Source organism: Eumetopias jubatus, unplaced genomic scaffold (assembly GCF_037043125.1).
Source record: "Eumetopias jubatus isolate StellerSeaLion01/CBP00866 unplaced genomic scaffold, mEumJub1_p1.0 scaffold_4, whole genome shotgun sequence".
NCBI classification, from domain to species: Eukaryota; Metazoa; Chordata; class Mammalia; order Carnivora; family Otariidae; genus Eumetopias; species Eumetopias jubatus.
The window spans coordinates 70,450,173-70,460,503 of record NW_028274810.1 but is presented as its reverse complement, the minus strand read 5'-3'; the positions used below and the strand labels follow the sequence as shown (position 1 = coordinate 70,460,503).

Below are 10,331 nucleotides of genomic sequence, written 5' to 3'. Positions count from 1 at the left end.
GCCTGGGTGACTAAGTGGAGACATGGCTTCGGAAAGAAGCAACGGGGCTGATAAATCACAATGACTGACATTTTTTAGCACACGCTATGTGCCAGGCCCTATGGTAAATGCTCCTCTTAATTCTTGCAACAAACCCGTGTGATAAGTTCTATGATTAGCCCCATTTTGAAGAGGGAGAAACTGAGGGTCAGAGAAGTGAAGTGACTTGTCCAAAGTCACAAAGCTCCTGAGTGGCAGAGTTAAGATTCCGGCCCACGCAGTCTGACCCCAGAGCACGGGGTGCTTTCCGATGGAGGGGCAGAAGCCCTTGGGGCTGAGGTGGGCGTCCCAGGTCTGGGCTGGGGGTGGTGTCTTCCCCAGGGCAGAGTGCGATACCCTGTTTCATGTCCCCTTCTCGTCCTTTCCTGTCGGCAGGCGCATGCCGCGATGCAGCACTACGGGGTGAACGGCTACTCGCTGCACGCAATGAACTCTCTCAGTGCCATGTACAACCTGCACCAGCAGGCGGCCCAGCAGGCCCAGCACGCCCCAGACTACCGGCCCTCGGTGCATGCACTTACCCTGGCCGAGCGCTTGGCTGGTAAGGGCCGTGGGGATGGGACCCTGGGGGACAGAATGGTGGGGGGTGGAGGAGAGGTCTGGGTGGGGAGGCTCTGGAAGTCCCCCAGTAGGAGGGAGGGAGGGAGCACTGGGAAAGTTTACTCTGGGAGGCCCTGGAAGTCCCAGGTCACTCAGCAGCACAGAAAGATGTCGATTCAAAATCTATGTATGACCATCTAGAGCACTCCTTGTTAGCCGGTGCTGTGCTGGGCACTGGAGCCGCCCCAAGGCTTCAGATTCCTTTAACAGCCCTATGGTGGTGGGGGGACGCATTAGCCCATCTCACAGACGAAGGCTGAGGTAGGAGGGTAAGGGAGTAGCCTCGAGGATTGTAGCTGGGAAGTAGCCAGAAGAGGGCTGGAGTGCCCAGGGAGGATACTTCAGGTGCAGGAAGGCACATAAAGAATAACAGCTCCCGTGTTTTGAATGCCGATGATGTGCCAGGGGCTGTGTGAGGCTTTCTGTGTGCATCACAGTATTCAAGGCCGAGGAAGAGAGGTTATTACCTCCATTTTATGGACCAGGAGACTGAGGCTCAGAGAGGTTATATCTAGGTGGGGGCGGGGCTGGGGGCATTGAACATGACGTGATGGCTAAAAATAGAGCTTTGAAGTCCCGGATCTGTGGTCACTGTAGATCTGCCCATTCGAATACCTCTCCTCTCTGAGCCTGGGTCTCCCCTTACAAAGAGGGGACAATAGGCTGGCTGGGAAGTTATTTGAGGTAAGGTATGCAAGGTATTCGGCAGAGACTGGGATGTGCTCAGAAGTCATTATTACTCAAGTCCCAAGGTAAGTGGCCACAAGGGAGCTGCAGGCTTGTGTCTCCCTCCACCTTCAATGGAACGTTGCCCCCTGCCCTGCAGCCTCTCACTGGGCGTGAGAAGGACTTGACAGCATAGGCGAGGGGCATGATTCCTGGGAGGGGGTGCCACCCACTCTCTCCTGTCCCAGGTCAAACCCTGAGCAGCTGGTGAGTCCACATGGGCCTAGCCCTGTGCCAGGCGGTACTCAGAGGGCTTGAGAGCACCCGGGGGATCGGTGCTCCTAGACACCTAGGAGAGCACGGCAGGAGTGTGGCGAGGGTCGTTTGGTGGGGCAGCTCAGAGCAGTGGGGCTGGTGTAGTCAGAGAGGACTTCCTGCAGGCTGTGGGGCGGGAGCCACGCCGTCGGTGAGGGGAGCGCATGAGCAAAGGCACAGAAAAGGGATGAGAGATATGAGGACCCTGCTGGGGAAGAGGTGCGGGCCTGGAAGGGAGCGTGAGGCGGCCATTTCCACTCCTCGAGACCCTGCCAGGCCTTGGGGCAGGGCTCAGTGGATAAAACGGAGCCCCTGGTTACCTTCTCTAGATCAGCGTGGGACATGAGTCTCCAGTGTGGGATGTGGGTACAGTCCTGTCCTGACTGGGTGTTTCCCTGGTTGGCAGTAAATGCCCTATGTCCAACCTGGTGGAGACACCGGCTTCTCACTGTGTGCTAGACCCAGAGAGGAATTGGGGACAGGGGCTCCCCTCCGCTGGTGGGGGCAGAAGACCTGGAATAGTTAGCACTCTACCCCAATTCTCCAGTTCTCAAGAAGGAGGGACATGAGCTCCAGGTGGGCCTTTGTTTAGAGGCCTCACCTTCTGGTAGAAAGTTCTGCTGAGGGGCAGACAGCCTGGCCTCCCCTGTGATCACCCACCATTTTGGTCCCTGGAGCCGGTAGCAGGATGCTGAACTCTTGCTCCCTCAACCAAGGTTCAGCTGACTGAGGGGTCCCCAGTCCCCAGGTAACCAACATGAGCTCAGTCCAGGCTGGGATTAGTGCCAATTTGTGAGAGGTTCAGGGCTCCCTCTTGAAGCTGAAAGAGCAACCCAAAGTCTGAGCCTTTCTGGAAACCCAGTTGCATCCTTCCTCATTTAGGGGGTTGTGGATGTCTCCCCAGTACCTGGAGTACAGAGGAAGGACCCTGGCAATCCTATCAGAGCCTGACACAGCTCAGGTTCTCTTCAATGTAGACAGCCCAGGATCCATTTGTCAGCTATGGGAGGCAGGGGAGAGAGGTTACTGTCCATCCACCGGAGTCTAATGAGGCAGAAGGGCTAGATCCTAGACACCAGCCCTGGGCAGACCTCTATCCTGAATTGTTTTCTTTCTTCTTCTTCCTTTTAAAGATTTTATTTATTTATTTATTTATTTATTTATTTATTTATTTGAGAGCGAGAGAGAGAGAGAGAGCATGAGTGGGGGTAGGGGCACAGGCAGAAGGAGAAGCAGGCTCCGCGTTGAGCTGGGAGCCCGAAATGGGGCTTGATCCCGGGACCCTGAGATCATGACCTGAGCCGAAGGCAGATGCTTAACTGACTGAGGCACCCAGGCGCCCCCCTGAGTTGTCTTCATGTTACCAATGTGCGAGCAGGACCATAGAAGCAGTGGTCCACCAGCTCTGTCTCTGCTCCAAACCTGTGGTGTTTAGAACTTAGTTTTTTTGTCCTCCTTTGAGGAAGGAGCCAAAGGGGTCAAGACTAGATGCAAAAACTTTCCTGTGCTCTGAGGGTCCTGCCGGAGCCAGGTTTTCTGTTGAGGAGACATGAGAGCAGGAGCCTCAGGTCCTGCCGTCAGAGACGCATAGAACAACTGGGGTAATGAGAGTCATACCCAGACGACATAGAATCAAGTACCAGTGAATTAGGGCTACCCGTTAGACCTCCCCTAACTAGACCTTGCAGATATGTCCCAGCTGCCAGCCTGGCTCCGCATAGCCAGGGGCCAGTATTCTGCCGGTACCCACAATCGAAGGATCATGGGACGTTAGAACCTTTGTGACACTGATGTACAGATTATTAGCGTCATGTGGTCTTAGAATATTATACTCATAGCATCCTAGGACTTTAAGGATCTTGGAGCAATGTCCACCTACCTACCCACCCACCGCCAAACCAGATGAGGACTCTGTCAACCGTATTCCTGACAGAGGTTCATGGAGATGAGTCAGAGCTCTGTGGTCCTTATGGCGAATGTGGCTGCGGGGAGATCTTGGAACCCCAGCCATACGGAGAGAACATGGGTGAATTCTGAGGGGAAAGGGTCAGGACCCGGCTCTGCAAGGACCCGGGTGTCCACAGGGGGATCAGAGCAAAGTAAGATTCAGAACCCATTTCCCATAATTAAATGGGCCCCCTCTCCTTGCCCTCCAACGGCTGTACATTTCAAGACATCATCTTGGAGGCCCGCTATGGCTCCCAGCACCGCAAACAGCGCCGCAGCCGCACGGCATTCACCGCTCAGCAGCTTGAGGCCCTGGAAAAGACCTTCCAGAAGACCCACTACCCAGATGTGGTGATGCGTGAGAGGCTGGCCATGTGCACCAACCTGCCAGAGGCCCGGGTGCAGGTAGGGCCCCGTACCTCTGAGGAGACCCTGCAGACAGGCACCAGCCCATCAGTCTGCTTCCTGCTGCCGCGGAGCTGGCATTTTCGCCCCCAAGTGGGGCGGAGCTGCTCTCCCCGTGAATGCCTGCAGCGCTAGCTGGGTGGGGGGTAGTTTGGGAAGCGATGGAGGGTGCATGTTTCCTGGGAGGTGCGGACAGCAATGTTGTCATGCGCCTCCCCTCCCAGAGCACCCAGCGCCACGTCCTACAACTCCTCTCCCATCCCCAGGTGTGGTTCAAGAACCGCAGGGCCAAGTTCCGGAAGAAGCAGCGCAGCCTGCAGAAAGAGCAGCTCCAGAAGCAGAAGGAGGCCGAGGGCTCCCACGGGGAAGGCAAGACAGAGGCCCCAACCCCAGACACCCAGCTGGAGACTGAACAGCCCCCAAGCCTGCCCAGTGGTGACCCCCCTGCCGAGCTTCACCTGAGCCTGTCTGAGCAGTCGGCCAGTGAGTCAGCCCCTGAGGACCAGCCAGACCGGGAGGAGGATCCCCGGGCAGGGGCCGAGGATCCCAAAGCTGAGAAGAGCCCTGGGGCTGAGAGCAAGGGGCTGGGCTGCAAGAGGGGCAGCCCCAAGGCAGGTGAGGCTTGGCAGGTGCCGTGGGTGGGTGGGTGGGTGGGGGCCCAGCCCAGGGAGAACAGCCAGATCTGGTGGGACAGGGGCCTGGGGACGTGAGGTGGATCAGAACAGCGGGGAGAGTCAGCTTTTACCATAGGGCACTAGGGCATGGCCCGTTAGGGGAGTTGGCCCTAGCAGGCCTGTGCCAGTTCTTCACTCTTCAGTTGCTGAATCCTCAGAAGGTCTTGGGGGTTCTGGGGAGGGTGGCAGGGGAGGGGACTTGGGGAGCTCGGGGCAAAAGCTATTAATCAACCATCATGGAAATATGAAGGTATTTAACAACCAGTGCAGACAAAGCAGTGCCTATTGGGTGAATACCACATTGGTACCAGGGGTTCTCACACGCTGCAGAGACTCAGAACCACGTTTCTGAAGGAACGGAGTTGTGGCACGAGGCCTATCTCAGACACAGATCCTGAGCCCAGGCAGAGAGCTGGTGGGTGGGAGGAGCCACAGACAGGAGAGGGGAAGGGAAGGTGACAGTTCTTGAAAAGAAAAGGAGTATCCCCAAGAAGTCAGACATGGGGGCCTTGGCAGGAAGCCTGGGTGCCCCCCTCCCAGGATCCTGAGGGATGCTTCAGCAGGTGCCTTGGCTGAGATGAGTGGGTATGGTTTCAGCCAATACCTGTCTTGTCTGCAGTGCCGAGGGGGTGGGAAGTCTGAGGGAGCCCCCCGCCCCCCCGCCCCGGCAGACCATTGTCCTTGTCCTGAGTCCTTGGTTCTCGGTTTCTCTGCTTGCAGATTCCCCAGGCAGCCTGGCCCTGGCCCCCGCAGCCCCCGGGGGCGGCCTCCTGGGCCCCTCCCACTCTTACTCCTCCTCCCCGCTGAGCCTCTTCCGTCTGCAGGAGCAATTCCGCCAGCACATGGCGGCCACCAACAACCTCGTACATTACTCATCCTTCGAAGTGGGGGGCCCGGCCCCTGCTGCTGCTGCGGCCGCTGCCGCCGTGCCCTACCTGGGTGTTAACATGGCCCCCCTGGGCTCACTGCACTGCCAGTCCTACTACCAGTCCCTGTCAGCAGCCGCTGCTGCCCACCAGGGCGTGTGGGGGTCCCCACTGCTGCCCGCGCCCCCCGCCGGCCTGGCACCTGCCTCGGCTGCCCTGAACAGTAAAACCACGAGCATCGAGAACCTGCGGCTTCGGGCCAAGCAGCATGCGGCCTCTCTGGGACTCGATACACTGCCCAACTGACTGCTGGCCTCCAACCCAGCCAGGGGTCTTGGGTGTCCCCTCCCAGCCCCAGGGTTACCCCCAGATGGCTTGCAAGGAGTTAACTCTATGAGCCCAGGGATCCCAGGGCCTTGGAGTCCTGCTCCCTCTCCCCCTCCCCGAGTCCCAGTCCTAGGTGAAGCCCACACTTGCACACCCTCTGCATGGCCCTGCTCGGATCCCATGGAGGCCAAATGGGGCGGGGGGAGGTGAGGCCAGGGCGCCTGCGGCCTCCTGCAAGGCAGTGAGGCCCTCAGTGGCCAGATCCTCACCCCAGCCCGGCCTCCTCCCTGCCCGCCCTCCCTCCCCTCTGCCTCCTAGTAAGTCGATGTGTGGAATGTGATATATAAATATAAATATATAAAGCTATATTTTCAGGCCCCCACCCACCTGCCCCAGGCCCCCTGTAGCCCTTGCCTCCACCTCCGGCCTCCACATGGCTCTCTGCCTCTCCTCTGTCTCTCTCCGCCCTCTCCTTCCCTGACCTGCCTCTGTCTGGTTGCCTACCCTGCTCTCCCCAGCCTCCAGCTTCCCAGCTCCGGCCCTTGGCCCACGTCTCTTCTCCCCACTCCTGCTTTCTTTCTTTGGTGCTGGCTGTGTGGTGTTGTCAGTCCCCAGGCTTTGTTTTGTTTGGGATTTTGACTTTTCACTCTTAGTAATTTTGCTTCTTCCTGTCCCTCGCCTCCTGCTTCTTCCCACCTGCCCGTCTCCTCCCTGCACGGGCCCTCTCTAGACTGCTGTTCCTTTCCATCCCCAGTGGGGGGTGGGAGGCCCCCGCTGGAGACCCTGCTGCCCCTGGAGCTGGCCCCCTTCGCCGCTCTCCCTCAAGCCTGGCATTTAGAAGTGGTCATGGGTCATGTTCTCTTCTCTCTCTTTTCTCAGCCTTGAGGCCCCATTCCCGAGCTCGAGGAGGAGGGGAATGGAGGCAGGAGGCAGGCTGAGGCAGGCAGTAGAAGGGCAGCATCCCTGCCCGTAAGAGCTCCAGGAAGAGGCCTGCTGCTGGCGTTCAGCCAGGACTGACCACAGGGCTCTAGAACTCTCTGGTGAGACTTCTCTGGCTGAGGGAGGCAGCAGGGGGGAGGGCTGCTCTCAGAGAGAGGTCTCTCCAGGGGAACAGGGGCAGGTTCTCCTCTCCTACCACCTGGCCTCCAGGTTCAGCAGTTAGAGTCCATCGCAGGGGTGCATCTGAGCCAGGAAGGAAGGCGGAATTTTAACTCCTGATCACAGTAAGTGCAAACCACACCACAGTGCGTGGTCTCCGCTTCTGCTCACGTGCGTCCTGGGGCCAATTGTTGCAGTGAGGGCTTCCGGCCAGCTAGTTGCTGACACGGAAAGGTGTCCTCCTGTTCATGGCGAGGAACCCAGCTCAGCAACTTCCCCTCCCAAGCGGCGGGCCTGTTTCTGGTCTGGATGAGATGGCCTGTAATGTGCTATCAAGCTATAACATTCTGCATGTCTGTGCTCACAGACCTTGCAGCGCAGAAGTTTTTAGTTCAACTAACAACAACAACAACAACAAAAAGGCTCTCAAAAGTACAATGGTTGAGTTGAAAATTACCATTGCCTTGCTGTGAAGCAATGAGTGGTGCAGGTACAAGCCTCTGCATGGGCACGGCCAGTCTCTGGACCTCAGTGTCCCAATACATAGAATGGGTCCCTTCTAGTTGAGAAAATCTGGATTGGATCCTGATTTTCTTGAGCTACAGTGCCAGGCTCTGTGGTTGCCCCATCGCCGTGCCTTCACATAGTGTCAGGGGTTCAGGGCAAGGGGAGGGAAGTGGCTTGCACAGATTCCAAGTCATGATCCCCAACCCTTTGTGGCTCACCACTGAACCCTCTACCCCCTGCTTGGAGAAACCACATCTGGAAACCAGGGTACAGATTCCTAATGTGTGTCTCCTCTCCCAGTGCTGAGGGGCAGGGGGCTGTCTATTGGTGCCAGGTAGGATTGGTTTGCAGAGTAGTTGATGCCCATCATCCTTGGTGTGGAGGGGTGTCTATCTGAGCTGGGGCCGATGGAGAAGGCTTTGGATGGGAAAAAAGTGAGGGGGATGGTAGCCTGGGCCAGGAAAATCTATTTGAACAAGGCAATAGAGTGAGACTAGGTGGACGGTGGGGCAGGGGGCCCTGGTTTCATGAGAGGTGGGGCTGAGGGCCTTGAATCCAGGCTAAAGACCTCACCCTGATGGGGCAAGCACCAAGACAGGCAGGTGGGGGAAGGGGAGATGAGTTGAACCCGGATCTGGGATCTGGGATTTGGAAGGTGAATCCAACAGCCACAGGAGCATCAGAAGAAAAGAGACTTAGGCAGGAGGACCGAAGGGGTGTGGAGACTCTAGACATAAGGGATTTTTGGTTTGTCTTCTGGGATCAGTTCCAGGAAGATCTGTTTCTGAAATGAAAACAGTTTCATCTAGACCAGGCATGGGCACGGACGCTTCTCATAGTCCCTGGATGCAGGTGACTGTCAGTGGGCCTTGGAATCCAACAGCTCTGGACCTCACCACCTCCTCCAGGAAGCCTCCCCTGACCTCCTAAGGGGCAAGTCCACCCTGGAGCCATGTTCTCCCCTCGCTGGAGCCAGGCGCCCCCTCAGGCTCAGCCAGCTTCCCTCAGATCTTTGTCAACACTTCCTCATTCAATTGAGCCAATTGTACCAGCCCAGAGAAGGCAGGGAGAGTGTGCATGATCCCCGGCCCTGGGCGGATGTCAACCTAGTTCAGGGGACCAGCCTGAGTTCCTGAAAGCAGCTAGAGAGCGAGAGGAGAGTGTACTGCGTGTCTCCTACAGGAGCCCGAGGGTATGGGCTTGGGGTGGGCCCCTTGCACCTGAGATGGAGGCCTTCCCCAGGCCTGCTGGCTCACCCCAAGCCTCTGTCTCTGACTGTTCCTTCCAGGAAAGCCTCCTTCCTCACCTCTGCCTCTTATCTGAGGTCTCTGTTTCCCTGCTTCTTCACTCCCCCCAGAGCATGGTCCAGGGGCCTGGGCCCCCACCCCGACTCTGCAGCTGGCGGGCTGGACAGACTGCTTTCCACACCAGCCGTTTTGTGACCATTTGTGCTTACAGGTCGTGCCAGGCCATGGCAAAAACACTGTGTACCGTATTTATTTATTCTGTTAGTTGAAAAAAAACAAGACTCAAATTTCCCCCTCCCTGCTCTGTCTCCTGCGTAGTGCAGCATGACGCTCTGTCCTGTGATCCGTCCGTCTGTCTGATTTCCTGTGATGTTGTGATCTGTTCTTTGTCCTTCTTGGCTAATAAAAGAATCCAGCAGCACAGCCCTTGGTCCAGGTTCGTTCCCTGAGATGCCTGCAGTGGGCTGAGCGAGCAGCTGTCTCAAGGTCTACTTATTGCTTGTCCAGTGCTGTGGCCGGTGGGGGAGAAGCGGCGAGGGGGCAGGCTGGCCGCGTGGCTCTCCGTGGCCCTTTCCATCTGTAGCTGTTATGCCACTCTGGAGTGTTCATGGGGAACAGAGGAGCCGGGATGGGGGGCTCCCATCTTCTGTGGGCTGCTTGGACCACAGCACAGGTGGTGGGCGCAGGGGCAGCTGGGGGTGTGCAGGGTAGCCTGGGATGATGGGTCTGTAGGGCGGAGAGAGGCCGGGGATTCCATGGAAACAGCAAGGGAGCCAGGACCAAAAGGGGATGACAGGAAGGCACATTTGGACCTAAAGCCCGAGCTGTTCTCCAGTGGGATGGGTGGCCTCTGGAGGGAGTGAGCTCTTTGTCCTCGGAGATGAACAAGCAGAGAATGAAGAAGGGATTTCTGCTCTGGGTGGCAGGATGGATTAGAGATTTATGAAGGTCCTTCCAGCTCAGGGTGAGCAGGGTGTGTGTGTGTGATTATAGCCTATAAGTCTATATGTATGTAGGAGAACCTGTGCCATGAATTCCTGTGTCTGCGTGTGCATGTGCATGTGTGTGTGCGTGTGTGTGTGCGCGCGCATTTCTGCGGCAAAGATGACAGGCCATCTTCCCTACTCAGCCTTCACGGTCCTTCCCTGGGGTTCCAGAGTGTCTGCACAGGGCCCCTGAGCCAGAAGGAGGAGTGCAGTCTCAGGGCTGGGGTTTGGGGGTGGTGAGAGTCCCCTCTGGAGATTTCCTGGTAGAACCACGGCAGGCTCTAATAGTGTGCAGGGAGCTGCCGGCCGTGCTTCCAGGGGGCAGGTGCCTCAGGCCACGGGGACCCTGGGAGGGCCCTGACCTCCCTACTTCCCTGGTCACTGCGGACCCCAGGAGATGCATTCCTCTCTCCCCAGTGTGGTTGTGGATTAGGGTGGTGCGGGGGGCACCCCCCTTCACCTTGCCTTCCCACCTCCCTACAAGAGGCTGGCAGATCAAATGTCTGCCCCAAATCTCCCACTGCTTCCTCCCAGACCTGAGCCACTGTGTGCCTCCTCCATGCTTCAGCCCCATAGAACACACGTTCCCGGGTGTAGAAGGTGCTCCGGGAATACTGCAGTTTGAATCCGTCATCTACTCAACACTTACCCGAG

The 10,331-nt window shown here is 57.6% G+C and overlaps 1 protein-coding gene across 2 annotated transcripts; it reads left to right on the top strand.

Moving 5' to 3' along the window:
• The first annotated feature begins 417 nt into the window (after positions 1–417).
• Positions 418–5,818, top strand: DMBX1 (diencephalon/mesencephalon homeobox 1). 2 transcript variants are annotated; one of them, XM_028123192.1, is made up of 4 exons: positions 418–580; positions 3,794–3,972; positions 4,239–4,587; positions 5,367–5,818. In XM_028123192.1, the coding sequence occupies exons 1-4, from the start codon at positions 427–429 to the stop codon at positions 5,816–5,818; spliced, it is 1,134 nt and encodes a 377-aa protein (XP_027978993.1). In that variant the 5' UTR covers positions 418–426. The 2 variants fall into 2 exon arrangements, with proteins under 2 accessions (XP_027978993.1, XP_027978992.1); XM_028123191.1 differs by having other exon boundaries at positions 427–578; positions 3,777–3,972.
• The last annotated feature ends 4,513 nt before the right edge of the window (positions 5,819–10,331 follow it).